The sequence below is a fragment of the Rhinopithecus roxellana genome, chromosome 8 (genome assembly GCF_007565055.1).
Source record: "Rhinopithecus roxellana isolate Shanxi Qingling chromosome 8, ASM756505v1, whole genome shotgun sequence".
Lineage (NCBI taxonomy): Eukaryota > Metazoa > Chordata > Mammalia > Primates > Cercopithecidae > Rhinopithecus > Rhinopithecus roxellana.
This window is the reverse complement of record NC_044556.1, coordinates 11,806,134-11,828,363: the sequence shown is the minus strand read 5'-3', so window position 1 is coordinate 11,828,363 and position 22,230 is coordinate 11,806,134. Positions and strand designations below refer to the sequence as shown.

Here is a 22,230-nt window from a genome sequence, read left to right as displayed (position 1 = left end):
GGAGAAGACCTGAGGGGGGTGAGAGGCGAACGAGGCAGCGGCTGGAGCGGGCGGGCCGAGGGCAGACGTGGGACGTCCAAGCAGGGACCTGCACAGACACTGTGTGCCTGAGACACAGGCGGGGTCCCCGACAGGGACATGGCCATGACCTTCAGTCAATGGAGAGGAAGAGGGAGGAGGTGGTGGGGAGGGGGACACAGACCCATCTCAGAAGATGCAGAAAGGCCAAGGGAAGAGGACACACTCTCTGGGAGGACCCGCCAAGCAGTACCGCGGCGTCTCTCTGGCCCTCCACTCGCCTGACACCCAAGGGACACTTTCAAAGCCCAACAGCGAAGGACATGTGGCCACGCGCTGGCCCTGAAGTGCTCCGTACACGAGTGTGGACTCAGCGACACTCGCCATGTCCTGTCCACATGGGACAGGACAGGATGCAAGGAGAAGGGGCGCCAGCTCTGGGCAGCCGGAGGGGGACCGGGAGGATCTAGAAGCAACCCTCGGATTCCCGCGCACTCAAGTTTCCCGAGATCAGAGGCAGTATTGGAACACGGCATCGGTGATGAAAATGAAACAACATGTTTAGAAGTAGACATTTTCGCAAACTGCAGGAGTGTCTGAAACCACAGGGCTCGCCTGGTCCGGGCACAGTGCAAGAGGCGCTGGGTCCTGGGGGAGGCGCCCTGAGCGCTGTCTAGGAATGCGGCTGTCAAGAGGCGACATCACCACTGAGGAAGCGGGACAGAAACACCTGAAACTTCGTTTACACCCCACTGGAGCAAAGCCGCTCCCTCCTCTGACTGCGGGACTGGCCTGTACCTGTGTGATATAACTTAGCACCTGGAGAAGAGAAATCTAAAGAGAGATCGTTAATCACACACAGTTCACAGAGAAAAGGAAAACAGCTGACTTAACATCACTGTACTTTACTATGAAACACTTAAGTACGTCACTAAGCATGTATGTCTAAATTAAGTTACGACTAAGACTTAACAGCGTCACCGACATGGAGGAGGAGCGCTCCTAACCGTGGGGAGGGAGGTTCAAATGGCAAACTATGCTCCAGCATGGCGGGCATGCTGCGGCGCCACCTGGCGCTCGGGGCTGCCCGGACTGACCTGGGCCGGTGGTGCGGGGGCGGCACGGACGCGGCGGGCAGACCCAGGCTGCAGATCTGCTCACGCGGCCGCCAAAAGCAGCGGATGAACCAAAACCATGCGGGCGGGCGGGACAGACAGCAGCAGCCACGGAAAAGGGGCACAGAAACTGGGCGCCCATCGTCCCAGCTCCACAAACCGGCATGGATGGGCGGGCAGGAAGCTGAGGGAAAACGAGGGGAGGCCCTGAGGTGACTCCTCACCCCTCCTCCCACCTGCCCTGCTGACTTCAGAGAGGGGACAAAACCAAAAAAAAAAAAAAGAAAAGAAAAGAAAAAAAGCATGGGATGGATCACGGAAAGTCCAAGCTCCACACTGAGCCGGCTGACTCAGCTGACAACACGAACTGAGAGCGGCCACGCTGGGAGGACGGGCGAGGGTGAAGGAAGGTCACACGCAGGAGGACCACACTCTTCCGGACAGTGAAAAACAGAGTCCAGGCCAGGACTCACATCAAGTCATAAAAACTTGAAAAAAACACGCCAAAAAACAATGTGTGACGTCTGACCTCGGGAAGCACAGACAGGCTGAATGGGGTGAACATGAGGAGCCCACATTTTAGTCATTTGTCTCCAAATCGTCCTTTCCTGAGGCTGTTTGCTACAGCCGCCACCTGTGTGTGCCTGGCGGGTGAGATAGTTTGCCATCTGAGGGAGGAGCAGGGAGAAGGCTGAGGACAAACGAGATCTGCCCTTACCTCGGGGCCTCTGCTTCTCAGCATCATAGATCATGACGACCTCTGTGACCTGGAGGAGAGAGTGGCGTCAGCTCGGGCACCAGAGCCAGCACCGCGGGTGTTCTTCCGAGGGCACAGCCTGTTACCACAAACCCAAACTCTCAGCATAGGGCGTGCCCTCCTTGAGCAGGGGAGGTGCATGGGCAACAGCTGCTCCATGGGGCTGCTGAGAAAGGTGGGAGCGCCAACACTCCCAGGGCCAGAAGCAGGCAGGGAGAAGCAGCTCCAGGGCAGGCGTCTGGATATCCGCCTCCGGGCTGCCCATGGCCCCGCTCACATGTGTGCTGAGGGACATGGAGGGCCAACCATGCTGGCCACGTGGGAACCAGGCCACGTGTGAGTGCAGGGCGCGCGGGAACCAGGCCACGTGTGAGTGCAGGGCGGGCGGGAACCAGGCCACGTGTGAGTGCAGGGCGGGCGGGAACCAGGCCACGTGTGAGTGCAGGGCGGGCGGGAACCAGGCCACGTGTGAGTGCAGGGCGGGCGGGAACCAGGCCACGTGTGAGTGCAGGGCGGGCGGGAACCAGGCCACGTGTGAGTGCAGGGCGGGCGGGAACCAGGCCACGTGTGAGTGCAGGGCGCGCGGGAACCAGGAGACCCCACAGAAGCCCTTCCCACCCAAACGCGGGAAGCAAAGGGCACACTCGGCCCTCACTCGAAGTGGCAGGGCAGCCACACACAGCTCCTCGGCGGAGGCTGTGTTTCCAGGTCCTGCTCGGGGCCTCTCACTCCTGGCCCAGGCCTCAGGCACCAGCCGATGAACATGCGCGGTACCCGGGCACGCAGGGCTGTCCTGCGGGCGGGGCTCGTGTGTGACCTGCGGGGCACGGCATGAGTCCCAGCAGGACCTCAGGGTGACCGCACGCCCCTGCCTCAGGTGACTGGGAGGGCTCCCCACTGGCCCACTCCTGGCTGTCCCAGCTCCCTCTGGCACCAGGCTCAACTGAGCTCGGGCATTTTCCCACCTGCCCACTGGAAAGTCAGCTCTGGCTGGCTCGCCCAGGCCACGCTAAACCCCGTTTCTGTGTAACTGCCCCTCTCTGACACTTGACCCCATGGTGTTCACAATGCAATCGGGCGGCTGCCCTGAAGGCTGTCAGGCTGATTCACTGCAGAACTACTCTACTGGGACGTGAAATGGCCACGAAGGCAAAGGCTGGGCTTTCTGTCTTTTTGGAGAGCGCAGGCGTCAGGGAAATGAGAGAGAGACAGCTCGCAGCCGGAAAGGCCTGCACACCTGCGGCTCCGCCACTTCAGCCCCGAGAAGGCCGAGGACTGAGCAGAAGCGGCTCTGTCCCAACAGTGCTGCTGGGGTGGGGAGAAACTCACCACTCCAAACTTCTTGAAGTATTCCCTGAGCTCTGTCTCACCACAATTGTGAGGAATTCCACCGACAAATATCTTATTTGATTTACTGTTATCGCTCCTGGGTCCTTTCTGCTGTTGAAGAAGGGAAGGACAGTTAGTTCACGCAGGAACTCTCCAAACCCTCCCGCGAGTTGCGTAGGACGTAAAGCTCAATCCGCACTGGTTCTGAGAGTCAGCTGAAAGCCAGAGCAGAACACTCCACAAGCCTGCTAAGTCCAAAGGGCAACCAACAACACTGGGCTCTCCTGAGATGCTTTCTCATTTTTCTAGAGACCCAAGGAGACAGGGATTTAGCATTTTTGCCAGGCTGAACTTCAGCTAAACTGACACACAGCACAGTGCGTGCCATGCCTTCAGTTATTCTGAATTACAACCATTACAAAGTGGAAAAACACTCCAGTGTGAAGGCAGGGACTTTAGGATGGCAGGAGAAAGGCAGCAGCAACGATGAAATGAGCAGAGATGAAGCTGGATTTCAGGCTGTAGTTCTCCAGCAGGTGACAAAGATGACTACGGAAACCTCCAGCAGCTCAGGAGCCACGTGAAGCAGTGGCCCAAACCCCACAGCCCTTCTGCCAGCCTCCCACGGTCAAGGGCGCCTGCTCTGGGACACCACTTCCCGGGCCTCGTCGCGCACTGGGCGGCCAGAGCCAGGAGTCTCGGGTCCAGTTCCTAGGCCGCCCTTGGGGCTGGGGCTGTTCTTCTCCTGATCCCACCCACCAACCATCCTTTTTTTTTTTTTTTTTCCCTATCCAAGCTTATCATATTTTAAGATGTCCCAACTGCTTTGGATTAAGAGACTATAAACCTTTGGGGATAAGTGCACACTGCCATGAACGTCGGGATGGTTTCATGAGTGTGGGGTGAGTGCTCACTGCCGTGACCATCGGGATGGTTTCACGAGTGTGTGCGTGGGCCAGAATCCATCAAGTGGTGTACTTTACTACGTGCCCATTATATCTTAATAAAAACTAGAGAGATTAATTAATAACCAGATGGAATAAGAACCTTGGATTCCAGTATGAAAAAACCAGCTAGGAGAAACACTTGTGAAACAATTCTCGAGCTGGGAACATGGCCTAGACACAGATGACACGGGATTCCCTGCAGACGTTTTTGGGCATGCTGCCGGTGGGTGCGTGCAGTGGGGGTTGTCATTTTAGGAGACGCACCCTCCGGTCCTTAGGAATGGTGTATGTGGACATAGATGGATGTAAATACATATAGATACATTTGGTAAAATATTAATAATGGATAAATCTAGATGGTATATTCAGGTATTCCTTGTGCTATTCTTCTAATTTTTCTGTAGTTAAAAAGTTTCCCAATAAAAGGTTAAAAAAAAAAAAAAAAAAAAGAATTGTTCCAAGAGTTCTGAAGCCTGCAGTAGATGGGCTACTGCTAGAAATGCAGATTCTCGGGCCCTGCCCTGCTGCCCACACTGTGGAGAGGCTGGCACCTGGTGCCTCAGCAGGCCTTCAGGTCTGCACTGTCCAGCACGTTCTGCAGGGAGGGTAAGAGCTTTTCCATCTGCACCGCCCCAGTGGTGGGGGGTGCAGGAAGGTGAGGTGTGGGTGGTGGTGAGACCCAAATGCCAAGGAGACCCCCTGCCAGGACGGTGCCCTGTTGGCCAGGCAAGCACCAGGGCCGCAGGTCAGAGAACCCAAGTTGCCATGTCAGGAGATCTCAAGTGGAGCCATAGAGTGGCCACAGCACGAGCTGTGAGGCGGCCCGGCCCAGCCCTGGCAGTGGAAGGATGGCCCACCTCTGAGGAGGGCCAGGCAGTGGGAGGGGCAGGCCCAGCACAGAGGGCACACAGGGCACAGAAGAAAGATGACTGGCTTCTGACAATGAATGGCATGAGCTGTCATTTCTTTTTTCTGAAGATAGACTGGTAAGAATTTTCTTGGCTGTGAGATAACACACTCACAGCACTGATAAACCTGGTGATCCACAGCTGCTCGAGTGCCAACCTAGAAGACTCGTGTCGCTCTCAATCTTAATGAGCAACAACAGCAGATCAAAGGCACGTATCTCCTTTCCATGTGGAGTGGAGAGCCCACGAGGCGGCCGCCCTGCCCAGCCCCTTACCCATCCTTCCTTTGGCCGCGTTCTCTCGGGCTGCATCCCCCGGGGTGTGCATGGCTTGGGGTCGATCTGTAGGAAATTTCAAGTCAGCCAGTTGTGAATAAGAGGCTGTTTCTCTAGGAAAGAAGGTGTCAGCACAACAGCAGCCACAGCACAGCAGCCCGCCCCGCCCCGCCGGCTCCATTCACCCTGTGTCCTCCTGCAATATCCAGCCTCAGCACCAAGGCTTAATCCTTCCCAATCAAGCCCACGTTCAAACACGCTCTAACGCGAACATCAGTCAGAGTCCAGGACAAAATGAAGCCGAGGAAGGACAGGTGAGACAGAGGCGGGTGAGAGCTCCCAGAAGGGCACTTACGTTTCGGCCGTCTAGCGTGTGCGGTCTGCTGGCCAGCACCGTCCCCACACAGTTTGGGTCCTTAAATTTGACAAACCCAAAGCCTCGAGACTGGTTGGTGGTTTTATCTTTCATGATAACACAGTCTACGACTTCTCCATATTGGGAAAAGTAGCTGCGGAGAGTCTCTGCTCAGAAATCGGGAAGAAAACACAAACACACAGGGCCAGAGCATTAGGCACGTGCCTGGCGGTGCTGCTGGCACGCAGGCGCCTCCAGTCCACTGGCCCCGCACCGAGCAACCCTGAACTGGGGCTGGAGGCGGGGGATGCGGTGTACAGGAAGCACTGGGGGATTCTGCCCAACATACACTTGAGGTCCTCATGTAAATCAGAGGGGCTGCCAGTGAGCACAGCAGTGGCCAGCGGTTACAAGCTGACTTTGTGGGCATCCAGGAAGGCAGCGTTTAAGGCCAAGGCAAACGCAATTCTGAATGCTGGCAGTGGCCAAGGAGCGCCAACTTTGCTGCACTCTTTCCTCCTATTCTGGCCTCAGTGATGGCCTGGCCAGCCCCTCGCCCTCTGCACTTCCAGACAACAGCTGTCTGCCTCCACAAGCCACCTCAGCCCGAAGTCTTCCCTGTAACTTGGGATGGAAATACCAAGTTAACAGTCTCAGAGCAAACGAACACTTACTCTCCGCCCCAGCCAACTCCAACGTGCCCTGCCCAGAAATCACAACATCAAAAGGCCTTTAAAACATCCAAGACAGGAGAAAGAGGCGGGCAGACACAACTTGAAGGCTAAGGTCCTAGAGCCCCGTCTGCAGTGCCCACCTGACACCCCTTCCCCACCTACCTTGGGTCGTGCTCCAGTCTAGACCGCCCACAAAGAGCTTCCTGCAATTCAATGAGAAGATATTCAGGATCAAGACAGCGCTCACCTTAGAAATGCCCCCCATCTGAGTCAAGCTGAGGTCTTAATTCAAACCACAGCAGCAGTTTCTGCAAACGTGCTTGTGCACGTGACGGTACACAGAGTTCACAGCAATGGCGAGTCAGTCTTGCCCATGCTGTCTGCAGACATGAAAGATGATCCCAAGCCTTGCCATGGGGAGAAGACTGTGCCAGAGTCACACGCCGGCCTCAAGCGCAGTAGGCGACGAGCTCCTGCGCCAGGCCAGCGGTGCCAGCACCAGGCTCACCTGCGCTGCTGCCGAGCAGGACACAAGCTCGCTTTCCTACAGCTTTTGCAAGTATTTTATAATCAGGAAAAATAATGTAGAAGTCTAGATTTGAAATGATGCACAGTAAACTAGATGCCTGTGCCACACGGCCTCTGAATTACAGGCTGGGGAGGGGGTGGGGGGACACAGAAGCCTCCCAATGAGCCTGCACTCATGAACGAATGAGGGGCCCACAGATGAGGGTGAAGGCCCTGAAGCTCCAGTCTCAGCACCGACCCCCCTTACCTACCCCCGACAAACCCACGCCACCCCCATTCTAGGGCTGTCTCTTCGGGGTAGATGAGAAGGGCCTAAAACTCAGTCTCAGCACTGGCACCTCCTGCCCGCACCCCCACCGAAGGCCCACGTCGCCCCCGTCCTGGGGCTGTCTCTTCCAGGCAGATGAGCTGGAGCTCTCCCAAGGCGTCCGCCATCGCCCCGGCAGTGATGCCCAAGGGCCCACCCACCTTTCCACCTCGCTGCTGCTCCAGGTGGCCCCAGGGCCCTTGGCTGTTCCATCTCCCAAAGGGGACTGTGCCGCCTTGCGTCAGCCACAGCACCCACTGAGCATGTCTGAGACACATGGGCCATCAGGCTGACCCAGGCACGGGGCCTTAGATCTCATTCAAGCTTCCCCCAAACCCAGGAGGCAGGGAAGAGGTGGTTCTATCGGCAACTATCCCATTCTGCCTGCTTTCCCTGGGAAAGGGGACTCGCATTCAGAAATGAAGTCCCTGAGCTGAATCTCAGTTATGACTGACTGCCAGCACCATCATCACCCTTGGTCTTCAGAGAGCAAAACACCGTGCAGGCCAAAGCTCCCACCCGAGACCCAAGAATCCTGCCAACCTCACTGATAACACCAGTACCATGCGGGGCCCTGTATCCCTGACGGCCAACCACATCACACTTGGCTTGGGCTTTCAGCAAAAAGGTCCCTGGCAGGTTGAACACATTACTGCCCCACCAGCAGTCAGGAGCAACGTGCTCCTCACTGCTCCTACCAGCTTGCCAGGAAACACCCCTGCAAGATGGCTGACACGCTCACCACCCCTTATCAACCACTACCTGGGGCCTGTGCACTCAGCCCCCGCGAGTCAGCCCCTGGTGAAGTGTGTGCCACAGCCAACTGCCAGGAGCTCGTCCCTGTTCCTTCTTTTTCCCTAAGAAAGGCTAATTTAAATTTAGTGTGCGAAAAACAAAGCATGTTCCCACCACAGGGAAGCTACCCACTGCCATCTTCAAAGTGTCAACAAGCAAGCCCCCAACTCCATTCTTTGGTGGGGAGGGCTGAGACAGGAAGAATTAGAGGCGGGCTATGCCAGCCGCCCTGTGCTTCCTGACTCTTAGAGGAGACATCTGAAAAGACAAATTTCAGGGAAAAACATGCTGATCGCGCAACAGCAACAGGCTTAGGGTTAGGCCTCATTCACTTAATATCCTGTGTCTCCCACGCAACCTTCGCGATCAGGCCAGGGAGCGTTGAGGTCAGGCCTAGAGACCGTGGGAGGAGCGAGGCCTCCGCATGCCTCCCTCTCCATAGGCTGTGCCCGTGCTGAGTCAGGGCCAGCCCCGCCCACATCCCTGCCAGCAGGGCCCGGCACCCAGCAGGCGCGGGCAGCAGCCCCCACCGTGTGAAGGAAGGGCCCTCAAGGCTGGAACTGCCCAGAAAAATGCTCATTTACACAACCCTTTGGAATTAAAGTTCAAGCATTCTCAAAAATACAAAACACACACACACACACATACACACACACACACACAAATCCTGAAAACAAAACCAAACCCAAGTCACTTGAAGAAATACCAGCCTCTAGTTAGCACTGCACACATCAAACAGCCAGGCAACAGGCAGGTGTCTTCCAAGCAGCCCAGGCCCCCGCCACCCCGCCCACCTCGCTGGCAGAAGGAACTCGTCAGACCAGTCCAGTTTCGGTCCTCGTTTAAATTTCAAGAATTGGGTATTAAGGGGGAAGGGCTGGAAACCTGAGAACAGGGTCGATGGGTTAGATAACCTGGTATCAGTACTGTCTTTCTCAGCTGGGCGTATAACACGCCTGTAATCACAGCATTATGGGAGGCCAGGAGTTCAAGACCAGCCTGGGCAACATAACAACACTCCAGGTGGTGGTGGGGCCTGCAGTCCCAGCTACTTGGGAGGCTGAGGCGGGAGGATCGTTTGAGTCAAGGTCGAGGCTGCAGTGAGCCATGATCGTGTCACTGCACTCCAGCTGGGGTGACAGAGACCTCATCTCTTAAATAAAAATTTAAAAAATAAAAAATAGTTTCTCAATATTTCCTTTTTTTTTTGAGACGGAGTCTTGCTGTGTTGCTAGGTTGGAGTGCAGTGGTGCGCTCGGCTCACTGCAACCTCCGCCTCTCAGGTTCAAGCGATTCTCCTGCCTCAGCCTCCCGAGTAGCTGGGACTACAGGCGCCCACCACTACGCCAGCTAATTTTTGTGTTTTTAGTAGACAGGGGGTTTCACCATATTGGCCAGGATGGTCTCGATCTCTCAACCTTATGATCCGCCCGCCTCGGTCTCTCAAAGTGTTGGGATTACAGGCGTGAGCCACTGCGCCCGGCCGCTTTCTCAATTTTGATCACTGTGCTGTGTTCGTGTGAGAGAATGTCGTTGTTCTTGGGAAACAATAGGTATCTCAGTGTCCACATAAAGGGGACTGTATCGGTCTCCAGCTACTCTCATATATTTCAATAGAAAGACACACCACACAGTGAGGATGGGTGCAGTGACTCACACCTATAATCCCAGCACTTTGAGAGGCTGAGGCAGGTGGATCACCTGAGGTCAGGAGTTCGAGACCAGCCTGGCAAACATGGTAAAACCCCATGTCTACTGAAAATACAAAAATTAGCTGGGCTTGGTGGTGGGTGCCTGTAATCCCAGCTACTCGGGAGTCTGAGGCAGGAGTATTGCTTGAACCTGGGAGGTGGAGGTTGCACTGAGCCAAGATCACGCCACTGCACTCCAGCCTGAGCGGCAGAGTAAGGGTCCATCTAAAACACACACACACACACACACACAGCTCACTGGGGGTGGGGCAAGAGGCACCACGTGCCAAAGGGTAAAATGTCAGCCAATGGTGAATCTGGCAGAGCGAAGACGATACAGGAATTTTTGTAATTTTTCTGTAAGTCAGAAGTTATATATACAACTATGGTATAAAAGACTAAGATTTTTTTGAAAGAAGTCTCATTACTTGTGAAATCTGAGACAGCAACAGATAGCTTTCGCTTCACATAGCTGTGTCTCGATCTCCTGACCTCAGGTGATCAGCCCGCCTCAGCCTCCCAAAGGACTGGGATGACAGGCGTGAGCCACCACGCCCGGCCACACTGTGTTTCCACTGAAATATTTGAGAGTGGCTTCTAACCCTAAAGCTTCCTGTGTCCATGTTTCTTTTACTACTGCTCAGGAGCCACCAGCTAACACCTTCTCCCTGGTCTACAGACAGAAGCCTCCAGAAGTCCAGGGGAGAGTTGCCTCCTCAGTGGCAGGGACAGCCTCCAGGGCCCCGGCACAAAGTCCCTACTTCTGAGTCTCAGGATGTTTCAGTCAATAAAGTAAGAAAGTTCCTGGCTGCCAACCTCACCTCACCAGGTCGTGAGTGAGAAGCCGGCACCCCAGAAACATGCGGGGCCCTGGGCAGGCAACTCCCAGACGCTGTCCATCAACTGCCCAGGCAGCAAAACCAATTCTCACACAAGTAAACGTAAGGGTCCAGGGAGCCAGGGGCAAGCACAGGCCAACAGGAGGTGCAGCTGGCTCTCAAGGGCTTGCTACAGGGCTGACGGTCTGCTTGTCCTCAGCTCCAGACTTGCTCAGCCTGCACCTGGACTGGCAGTGTGTGGACCAAGGGCATTAACAGGGCAATGCAACACTGGTCTATGCAGATGAAGGGGTTAGCGAGCAATGTGGCTCCTGCACTCTGTCTCTGAGGCCCTGCTTCGGAGGGGCCCACCAGGTGGGAGAGTCATCACCCAGCTGATGGCATCTCCGAATTGGACATCATGGCTCCTATAGACCTCACAACCCACAAACCCAAAAGTGATGTTCTCGTCAGTGGGAGAGGCGTGGGGTGAGCTCCACTTCTTCCCTTGCAACCTGCAGTCCGGTGTGCAGTCTGCCCACCGAAGGTCATGATGAACATCTCCCAGGACCTGCAAGCCAGGCACCTAGGACCTGCAGCTCCACACCTGGCAGGTGCTCCTCAGTCCACGGCAGCCGGCGCAGCCACCCTCTTCCGCCTGTTAAAGCAAAAGCCGTTTTGGATGGCAACCTCGCTTGCTGCGTGCCATTAGGGTAGCTGTGCAGTGTTTATGCAGAAAGTCCATCTGCAGAGCTTCCTCTGGCCTAGGCTGACCACAAAGAGCCCTGGCCTCCTGGCAGCACCGCAGCGGGCTTCAAAAAGTGGTGGCCAGCCTCGCCACCGGGGGCCTCACTGGGGGCAGTTGGCAGGTGACCTTTCCCTTCCTGCTGGGCCGGGGGATGAAGCCAGGAGGAGCCTACCTCCCCACAGACCCCACTTGGCTCCAGGTTCTGCCAGTCACACTCAGCTCAGTACACAATCTCAAGAGGCAGAAGCCCAGGCCCAGGGGCGGCTGATGTGTGGGGAGCCCTTCTCTTCCTCCAGAGAATCAGGAAGAGCCTCTAGGGACTTTCCTGCCCCTAAGACCAGGTGGGGACTGGGACCACTTTACCCACTGTCTGCCTCAGGCCAGTGAGCCCAGCCCCACCCTCCACAAGCCTGGCCTCCCTCTCACCAGCAGGGTAAGATGCCCTGCCCCAGCCAACGCCTGCAGGGTGTGGGATCCACAGAACACAGGAGCAGTCCGTGAACCGGAACACGCTGCTGTGTGCTGAAGGAGTCCCTGAATGCCCACATCCCGAGTGCTTACTGTGGCCACCCTCATCCTCTCCCTGACAGCCCCGCCCTTCCAGGCGGACCAGTGTCCTCCTTGGCAATGCCTGGAGCCAAGCTGGAACCTCAGCCCATAAGCATCTGTCAAATGAGAGGCCTCTGCCAAAAGCCCTGTCACAGCTTTCAGAGAATCTGACATCATGACATGGTGCCACGGGGACCAGGCCTGGATCGGAAAAGGCCTCAGTCCACAGAAGACAGCACAACCTCAGCTTGACAGATCACACCATGCACACAGCCACCCACCAGGAGCGCCCTCTGTGCGGGGCGGCCAGTGGAGGAGTGTGGACTCCCAGCTCCAGCTCTTCCACTCTCTGGGGTGACCCCAGGCGCATCCCTCAACTCCTCTGTGCCTCAGTCTCTCTGGCAAAGTCAAGGGTTAGAGCCAAGGCTGCAAGCACCAGCTGGGCACACTGCATGCTGCTGCTAGCTCTGGGCTACTGGGGAGCCGCTGTGTAAAGGGTAAGCGCCAGGGCCCATGCCGCTGCTCCAGACCATCGAAGCCAAGGCAAGCCAGTCAGGAGCACATCCAACCTCACGGCCCATTCACAGGAATCAAAGGAGCCAACACAGGACAAGCCGTAAACCACAAGGAGCAGCTGCCCCCAGTGCAGTGGGAACCAGGCCAAAAGCACAGATGCTCCCAGACAGTGGTTCTCCCCAGAGCAGGACACTGGGTGATGTCTGGGGACATTTGCGGTTGTCACGACTGGGGGTACTCCTGGCCCGGAGTGAGTGAAGGCCAAAGATGCTGCCCAGCACCCTGCAGTGCCCATGGTGCCCCAGAGTGATCCGGGCCAGAGTGCTAACAAAACCCAGGAGACCTGCCTCAGAATAACCCCAGACACACCAAGAGAGCCCCAGAAAGGCTGGCACGACCCCATGAGGTTCCCCGTCACTCCCCACACTGCCACGGCCTTCCCCCAGCTCACGGCCAGCCCCGTGAGGTTCCCCGTCACTCCCCACACTGCCACAGCCTTCCCCCAGATCACGGCCGTCTCTGGCCTGAGCAACAATCCCTCCCAGGTGCCTCGTGCTCACTCCACAGACACAGGTGGTCACAGCCTCTAGCGGCCCAGCCACGAGCCACACTCAGGATGTCTCCTTCCACAGCCACCCAATAAACCCAGGGACCTGCCACGGGCCTGGCTCTAAGCGGCACGGGCCCCGCCACAGGCTTGGGTCCCCTTGAAGCTGCCCAGAGGCGGCTTTCTCCTCTCTCCACTGAGTCCTTCCTCGCTCTGTGACTTCCCTACAATGCTTCCAGGTGTCCCCGTCTTACCATTCCGCAGCCTACCAGATAAAATCTTCCATAAACCCCCCTCTCCAGTTCCATGACCGCGTGCCGCCTTGGAGGCCAGCAGAACACAACGGCCTGGGCGCTCGAGGTGACCCCTCTGAGCCTCTGTCCCCTCCCCAGTAAGCCGGGCATGGGCCCTATCCCTGACACCTGGCCTATCACCCAGGCGCACAGCACCCAGCAGCTACTCGACAGGATGCAGCAACCCCGGCCACACTGTGTCAGCTTCCCAGAATCCAAGTCAGAGGTGCTCAACCCAGACTTTAACATGACTTCACAAGGCCAGGGAGGGCAGACTGGAGACTCAGGCCTTCCTGACCGCCTATGCCCTGAGTGCTCCAGACCACCAGCTTATGCCAACCCCCTAACACGCCAGACAAGTCAGTGCCTATCCCCCACCCTTCACAAGAGGACCACAGGACAGACCCCGCTCCCAAATGAGGACACTGTCCATCACATCCACCATGTGGGGTCCGCGTGCCAAACCCACCAAGGTCCGGACAGGGACTCCCCACACCCCACCACTGCTATGCGCTTCCTTCTGCATGCAGACCCCCTCCTTAAGCTGACTGTAAGTTGGGGTGCGTAAGGCATCCATTATCACCAGCAGGCCTCAGCTGACTTTCATCCCCCATCAGGCTTCACGTGGACTTCTACGCCAGCACAGGTACCCTCAGAACTTGGGAAGACTTCTCAGACTCAAGACCAGAGCTTCCCCCAAAGGTGGGTCCCTAACCCACCTTCCCAGGGCAGCAGCTGAACAGCCACAAGTGTCTCAGAACAGGGGGTTGCCGAGCTCCAAGTCTCCTGAAGCGTTGACCCCCGCACCCATGCGTGCTCCAGGCCCAGCCTTCCAGGCAGGGTCCCGCAGGATCTCCTTTCCCCTCCAAGGCAGTGAGCAGTGAGGGCTCTGCGTCAGGAAGAGAGGCCGCTCCTCAGGCTGCTGAGCCCTCCAGTGGTTAAGGGACACCGCAGACCCATGGCATCCTGAGAGCTGCCATCTGCCGCAGAGAGGGCCTGCTTCCATCCACGCACAGCACCCTCCCGGGTGGCACCCTGCTGCAGGGCTGGTCCTGTGGCCTCACAGGAAACTGCAGGGGACCTGCCAGGAGGGTGCTTCACAGGGTCACAAGCACTTCACCCACACAACTCCACACAGCAAGGAGGTCAGAGTAGACCCTTGACTACGCACAGAATGGAAGCCGGTCTCCCATGGGACGTGTAGCTGTGTCAACACTTCTTGGCCACTGAGTCTGACTTAGAAAGCAGTGGACGCTCCTGGCAACCGGGGAGAGCAGGGTCCATGCACTCCAGTCCTCCTCCACGCAGCCCAGGGCGTCCAGGTAGCCTGCGAGCCTATCTGTGCTGTGGGTGGGACCCCTCCAGACCCAGGCTGGGACCCCAGGGGCTCCATTTCCCAAGGGTGTCCATGCAGGGAGGGAAGGGACAGGAGCCCTCACCTCTCTCCAGCCTCCTCACAGCCACGGCTTGGGTGGAGCAGACCCATGTTCACCCACAGCTTGAATGGACCTAACCCAGGTACCCCATCTGGTAGTGCCTTCCCCACCTCACCCCAAAGTCGGCGGCTCCATCCCCCGTGGCTGGTGGACTCCCTGCTCAGGCCCATCCGGGCAATGTCGCCCACACAGGCACTCCGACCCTGTCAAGTCAAAGCGCCTGGAGAGGACTCACAGCACAAGCGAGGCAGGGGCTAAGTGCTTTCATCCCGGTTCTCCAATGGAAAGTGCTCTTTGTTTTGTCTGGGGAGGGGGAGAACCAACAAAAGGCATTTCCCGTCCACCACTGTGACCTGTGGCTGGTGCGGGACGGGCCTGCCAAGGCAACCCTCTAGCAGCAACCGCTCCTGCACTGGCCAAGCCCAGCGCTGAGAACACGGGGCGCAGCTCAAAGCTAAGGGCACCGAGAAAATTTACACCAGACCACGAGGAAACCCAACCCAGACTGTTTTGCCGGAAGAATGCAACTCTAAAACAACGTAGCTGCTGCAGGAGCCGCTCCTGCCAAATAATGGAGCCGAGCCCCGGGGCACCGCGGAATGAGGTTTCTCGGCCCCGCGGGGTCCGGAGTAGGTCTGGCTCCTATGGGAGGGGACGCCTCGGCTCCGCAAAGATCCGCCGGCCCATCGCCGCCTCGGAAGCGCTGACTCTCCCTTCCGCAGCTCAAGCCCACCCCCGGCGGGGAGGCGCCGAGGCAACGTAAACACAGCGGGCCCCGGCTGACCCGAGCACCCCGGGCTCTGGGTCTGCGAACCCCTCCCCTCCTTACCACTCTGGGGGGGGCGGGATGGGAGCGGGGAGCCTGGAGCCCAGAGTGGGGTAAGTTGGGCGGTGGCAGAACCGGAACCCTAGGCTCGACTCGCCACGTGCGCCGCCCGCCAAGTTTGGGCGCGCGCTGGGGGCGCCCCGGACCACCCACCCCCCAGGCCACGATTCGGGGTCCCCCTGGCCAGGAAGCCGGGAAGCGGCGGCGAGGGCGCCCTGGACTTCCCGCAGGCTCCCTCAGGTTCTCATCCGAGGTCCCCCAGGCCAGGAAGTCTACAGGCAGCAGCGGGGACGCCCCAGAACCCCCCAGGTTCCCGTTCGGGGCCGCCACAGCCAGGAAGCAGGGAAGCGGCGGCCGGGGCCCCCGAACCCCTCAGGCTCCCATTCGGGGTCCCTCAAGACGCGCAGTCGGGAATCGGCGGCAGGGGCGCCCCAGGACCCCCCCCAGGTTGGCGTTCGGGGTTCCCCCGACCAGGAAGTCTGGAGGCGGCGGCGGGGTCCCCCAGACCCCTCAGGCTCCCCTTCAGAGTCCCCCAGGACAGAGTCCCCCAGGACAGAAGCCGAGAAGCGGCGGCAGGGGCGCCAGGACCCCCCAGACCCCGGGCACCCGTCCAGGGCCCCCGGCGAGAAGCCGCGGCGAGTCCGGGTCCCAAATCCGCCCCCGGCCGGCGTGACCTTGACGGGGCAGCCCCAGGGGGCGGCGTCTGAGGCCGGGTGGCGGGGAGCGGCGGGCCGGGCCCGGGGCGGAGACGCAGGCCCGCGCCGCTTGTCCTCACCCGATCTCGTCGGCGCCCGAGTTGTTCATGGCGGCGGCGGCGGCGGCGACGCTCGGCGCTCCCGGGTCTCCTCGCTCGCTCCCGCCTCCGGAAGGTCACCCGGTCCGTCGCCCTCCCCACAGCCGCGGCCCGGATCTGCGCAACGGCGGCGGCGGCGGCAGCGGCGGCTGCCTCCTCCCCTCGGCGCCAACGGTCACCGCGCGTCCCCGCGCCGCCGCGCCGCCGCCCCTGCGCACGCCCGGGCGCGCTCCCGCACGGGGCCTCCGAGGGCGGGGCCAGGGGTACTCCGTCTGTGCGTGCGTCCTTGCGGCCGATTTCGCGCCGCCGCAGTCGGCGCCGTCGCGCGTTTCCCTTCCTCCTCGGAGCCTCCCGGCGTTGCCGCGGGGCACTCTGGTAAATGGAGTCCCTGCGCTGGCCCCGCCCCTGAGAGGGAAGGATGCGCGCGGGCCGAGCCACGTGCGTGCGTGCGCATGCTTGCGAGCTTGCGTGCGTGTGCGCGCGGGAGCGTCTGGCGATCTGGGCTAGGCACGGCGGGCGCAGGCGCGGCTGCGGCTTCCTCTTTAACTCTCTACTGGGAAGCGGTGGAGCCGTGTGGGGCGCTGGGGGGAGTGGGAGTGTCCCCGCCGGCACCCCAGTCGGGCGGACGGAGCGGGAGCGGCACGTGGCCGTCCCGCGCGAGGCTCCTTCTCGTGTCCCCATTTCACAGAAGAGGATCCCGAGGGTCCGAGAGGCTGAGTCACTTGGTCAAGGTCACCCAGTTCGGGACTGGACTGGAATCAAATCAAAACAATTAAGTAAATTCCATTACTATTGACCCCCCAAAGTGCTATTCCTATTAATAGCCAAATACTGTTTTAGTTGCATCTGTTAATTGCATACATCAGTGGTTCTTCTCCTGGGTGACTTTGCCCCCTAGGGGATAACTTGGCAATGTCTGAAAACACGGTTTTGGTTGTCACATCTTGGGGGGGGGGTGCTGCTGGCATGTAGTGGGTCCAGACCAGAGAGGCCACTCAGCACCCTGCAGTGCACAGGACGGTCCCTCCAAAAAAATAATACCCGTCCTCCAATGTCAGCAGTAGGAGATGGAGAAACCCGTCTAAGGCTGACCGTGGTAAAGAGGTGACACGCAGGGTTTTGTCAAACCGGGTACGTCATGCCTACTGCCTTTCTCCTTAATCTCACAGCACGTTGATAACCTGATCGTTTGATTTATTCATCATCACAAAATTAAATAAATACAAGAAACAAGGCTGGGTGAGGTGGCTCACACCAATAATCCCAACACTCTGGGAGGCTGAGGTAGGTGGATCAATTAAGGTCAGGAGTTCGAGACCAGCCTGGCCAACATATACAGTGAAACCCCGTCTGTACTAAAAATACAAAAGAAAATTAGCCAGGCGTGGTGGTGGGCGCCTGTAATCCCAGCTACTCGGGAAGCTAAGGCAGGAGAAATGCTTGAACATAGGAAGTAGAGGTTGCAGTAAGCCGAGATCATGCCGCTGCACTCCAGCCTGGGCAACAGAGCGAGACTCCCTCTTAAAAAAGAAAAAAAGGGCCGGGCGCGGTGGCTCACGCCTGGAATCCCAGCACTTTGGGAGGCCAAGGCAGGTGGATCACGAGGTCAGGAGATCGAGACCATCCTGGCTGACACCGTGAAACCCCGTCTCTACTAAAAATACGAAAAATTAGCTGGGCGTGGTGGCGGGCGCTTGTAGTCCCAACTACTTGGGAGGTTGAGGCAGTAGAATTGCTTGAACCCGGGAGGAAGAGGTTGCAGTGAGCCGAGATCGCACCGCTGCACTCCAGCCTGGGCGACAGAGCAAGACTCTTGTCTCAAAGAAAAACACACATACACACACAAGGAACAAGATCACAGGCAAACAGAACAAAAACACTTTTTTTTTCTTTTATTTTGGGATGGGATCTCACTCTGTTGCCCAAGCTGGAGTGCAGTGATGCAATCATAGCTCACTGCAGCCTTGAACTCCTGAGCTCCAGCTATCCTCCCTCCTCAGCCTCCCGAGTAGCCGAGACTAAAACCCTATTTAAAATAAAACTGGCCGGATGCAGTGGCTCATGCCTGTAATCCCAGCACTTTGGAAGGCCGAGATGAGAGGATCGCTTGAGCCCAGGAGTTCCAGACCAGCCTGGGCAGCATGACAAAACCCCATCTCTACAAAAATAATGATAATAATGCAAAACTCAGCCAGGTTTGGTGGCACGCGCCTGTAGTCCTAGCTACTTAGAGGCTGAGGTGGGAGGATGGCTTGAGCCCAGGAGTTGGAGGTTTCAGTGAACCAACATCCGACCACTGCACTCCAGCCTGGGCCACAGAGCCAAACCCTGCCAAAAAAAAAAACAAAAAAAAATCGGGGCTCAGAGGCTCACATCTGTGATGCCAGCACTTTGGGAGGGTGAGGCAGGAGGATCACTTGAGCCCAGGAGCTCGAGACCAACCTGGGCAACACAGCAAAACCCTGTCTCCACCAAAAAAAAAAAAAAAAAAAAAACAGAACCGAAACAAAACAAGACTAGAACATTGGAAACAACCCCACGTGCATCTGTTGGTGACTGGATACATGAACAATGAAGCAGTGGGGGGATGAAAGGCACAGAATGTGGCCCAAAGAAGGAAGTCAGGTACAAGCTGCTTATAAATAATACATTTTTAAAAATACAGGCCGGGCACAGTGGCTCATGCCTGTAATCCCAGCACTGTGGGAGGCCAAGGTCGGAGGGTCACCTGAGGTCAGGAGTTCGAGACCAGCCTGGCCAACATGGCGAAACCCCATCACTACTAAAAATACAAAAATTAGGCAGGTGTGATGGCAGGTGTCTGTAATCCCAACTACTCGGGGCTGAGGTAGGAGAATTGCTTGAACCCGGGAGGCAGAGGTTGCAGTGAGCCGAGACTACGCCATTGCACTCCAGCCCAGATGACAGTGCAAAACTCCATCTCAAAAAAAAAAAAAAAGGCCGGGCGTGGTGGCTCAAGCCTGTAATCCCAGCACTTTGGGAGGCCGAGGCGGGCGGATCACGAGGTCAGGAGATCAAGACCATCCTGGCTAACACGGTGAAACCCCGTCTCTACTAAAAAATACAAAAAACTAGCCGGGCGACGAGGTGGGCGCCTGTAGTCCCAGCTACTCGGGAGGCTGAGACAGGAGAATGGCGTGAACCCAGGAGGCGGAGCTTGCAGTGAGCTGAGATCCGGCCCCTGCACTCCAGCCTGGGCAGCAGAGCAAGACTCCGTCTCAAAAAAAAAAAAAAAAAAAAAAAAGGAAAACTAGCCGGGTGTAGTGGCGGGCGCCTGTAGTCCCAGCTACTCGGGAGGCTGAGGCAGGAGAATGGCGTAAACCCGGGAGGCGGAGCTTGCAGTGAGCTGAGATCCGGCCACTGTACTCCAGCCCGGGCGACAGAGCAAGACTCCGTCTCAAAAAAAAAAAAAAAAAAAAAAATTAGCCGGGTGTGGTGGCAGATGCCTGTAATCCTGTAATCCCAGTTATTCAGAAGGCTGGGGCAGGAGAATTGCTTGATCGTGAGAGGTGGAGGTTGCAGTGAGCCAAAATCACGCCACTACACTCCAGCCTGGCCTGCAGTGTGAGACTCCACCTTAAAAAATAAAAAAAAAAAAAAAGAAAGAACTAGAGGAGCCTGCTTCTCCCTCTTCCCCATTCATTTCCTTCCACCCCAGGGCCAAGGCAGCGAGAAAAAGGCTGTGCAGACACTGATCTGAATTTACTCCCAGTGTGACTATGAACAGATCCAACACACAGTATATAGTTTTGGTCCCCTTTTTTTCTTGTGGTAAAATATACGTGACATAAAATTTTCCATTTTAATTATTTTTATTTTGTTTTATTTTATTTATTTATTTATGAGACGGAGCTTCGCTCAGTCGCCCAGGCTGGAGTGCAGTGACGCGATCTCGGCTCACTGCAAGCTCCACCTCCCGGGTTCACGCCATTCTCCTGCCTCAGCCTCCCGAGTAGCTGGGACTACAGGCACCCGCCGCCATGCCCAGGTAATTTTTTGTATTTTTAGTAGAGACGAGGTTTCACCGTGTCAGCCAGGATGGTCTCGATCTCCTGACCTCGTGATCCGCCCGCCTCGGCCTCCCAAAGTGCTGGGATTACAGGCATGAGCCACCGCGCCCGGCCTTATTTTATTTTTTGAGGCAGCGTCTCGCTCTGTCACCCAGGCTGGAGTGCAGTGGCACGATCTCGGTTCATTACAAGCTCCGCCTGTCGGGTTCACGCCATTCTCCTGCCTCAGCCTCCTGAGTAGCTGGGACTACAGGTGCCCGACACCACGCCCGGCTAATTTTACGTATTTTTAGTAGAGATGGGTTTCACCATGTTAGCCAGGATGGTCTTGATCTCCTGACCTCATGATCTGCCCACCTCGGCCTCCCAAAGTGCTGGGATGAGAGGCATGAGCCACCGCGCCCGGCCTGAGACCCTGACTTAATAAGTAAGTCCAGGCCAGGTGGCTCACACCTATAATCACAGCATTTTGGAAGGCCAAGGCAAGTGGATCGTTTGAGCTCAGGAGTTGGAGACCAGTCTGGGAGACATGGTGAGACCTTGTCTCTATTAAAAACACAAAAAATTAGCCAGGCGCGGTGGCACACGCCTGTAATCCCAGCTACTCAATCTCCTGAATTCGTGATTCGCCCACCTTGGCCTCCCAAAGTGCTGGGATTACAGGTGTGAGCCACCGCGCCCGGCCCCATTTTAATTATTTTTAGGTGCAGAGCTCAGTGGCATTAAGCACGTTCCCACTGCCGTGCAACCATCACCACTGTCCTCTCCATAACCTTATCTTCCCAAACTGAAACTCTGCCCTGTGAAATACTCACTCCTTGTCCCCTCCCCAGCCCCTGGCACCTCCCAGCCCATCCTACTTTCTGTCTCTGTGAATCTGAGGACTCCAGGGACCTCCTAGGAGTGGATTCACGCAGGATTTGTCCTATTGTGACTGGATTATTTCACTGAGCGTGATGTTCACTGCAGCCTCTGCCTCCCAGGTTCAAGGGATTCTCCTGCCTCAGCCTTTTGAGTAGCTCGGATTACAGGCATGTACCACCACGCCCAGCTAATTTTTGTATTTTGGGTAGACATGGGGTTTCAGCATGTTGCCAGGCTGGTCTCAGGTGATCTGCCCGCCTTGGCCTCCCCAAGTGCTGGGATTACAGGCATGAGCCACCGCGACTGGCCCTGGCTAATTTTTAAAACATTTTTTTTTTGTACAGAAGAGGTCTCTGTGTGGTCTAAGCTGGTCTTAAACTCTTGCACTGAAGCAATCCTCCTACCTCAGCCTCCCAAAGTGGTGGGATCACAGGCCTGAGCCCCTGCGCCTCCCCAGGCATTGGGATCCCAGGCGGCAGCAGCTGCACCCGGCCTATCAAGCATGTTCTGTGTGCCAGGATCACTGACAGCCCTGTGAGAAGGAGGCTAGAACTATGAAGAAATACCTTCCATTAGTGAACTACCAAAGAGAGATAAAACAGCTTCTGGCCAGGTGCAGTGGCTCACGGCTGTAATCCCAACACTTTGGGAGGCTGAGGTGGGCCAATCATGAGGCCAGGAGATGGAGACCATCCTGGCTAACACGCTGAAACCCCATCTCTACTAAAAATACAAAAAAAAAAAAAAAATTAGCTGGGTGTGTTGGCGGGCTCCTGTAGTCCCAGCTCCTCGGGAGGCTGAGGCAGGAGATCATGCCACAGCATTCCAGGCTGGGCGACAGAGTGAGACTCCATCTCAACAAAAATAAATAAATAAATGAAACAGCTCCTGGCCGGGTACGGTGGCTCACACCTGTAATTCCAGCACTTTGAGAGGCCGAGGCAGGTGGATCCCTTGAGGTCAGAAGTTCGAGACCAGCCTGGCCAACGTGGTGAAATCCTGTCCCTACCAACAATTAGCCAGGCGTGGCGGCGCACACCTATCATCCCAGCTACCCAGGAGGCTGAGGCAGGAGAATCGCTTGAACCCAGGAGGCGGAGGCTGCAGTGA

General features: G+C 57.1%; 2 protein-coding genes across 13 annotated transcripts in view; both read right to left on the bottom strand.

Moving 5' to 3' along the window:
* Positions 1 to 16,438, bottom strand: part of DAZAP1 (DAZ associated protein 1) — a 30,381-nt gene extending 13,943 nt beyond the window's left edge. For 5 of the 12 annotated variants that reach the window (XM_030935063.1, XM_030935065.1, XM_030935061.1 and 2 more), the window contains exons 1-6: positions 16,208 to 16,438; positions 6,541 to 6,581; positions 5,705 to 5,871; positions 5,350 to 5,415; positions 3,220 to 3,330; positions 1,852 to 1,900 (exon numbers count right to left, since the gene is read on the bottom strand). In XM_030935063.1, the coding sequence (XP_030790923.1) occupies positions 1,852 to 1,900; positions 3,220 to 3,330; positions 5,350 to 5,415; positions 5,705 to 5,871; positions 6,541 to 6,581; positions 16,208 to 16,236 (463 nt within the window). In that variant the 5' untranslated portion in view covers positions 16,237 to 16,438. The remainder of the gene's footprint in view (positions 1 to 1,851; positions 1,901 to 3,219; positions 3,331 to 5,349; positions 5,416 to 5,704; positions 5,872 to 6,540; positions 6,582 to 16,207) is intronic. The other 7 variants (XM_030935066.1, XM_030935059.1, XM_030935060.1 and 4 more) reach the window with 6 other exon arrangements.
* MIER2 (MIER family member 2) overlaps positions 1 to 22,230 on the bottom strand; it is a 993,207-nt gene that overhangs the window by 464,896 nt on the left and 506,081 nt on the right. The window lies entirely within an intron of this gene.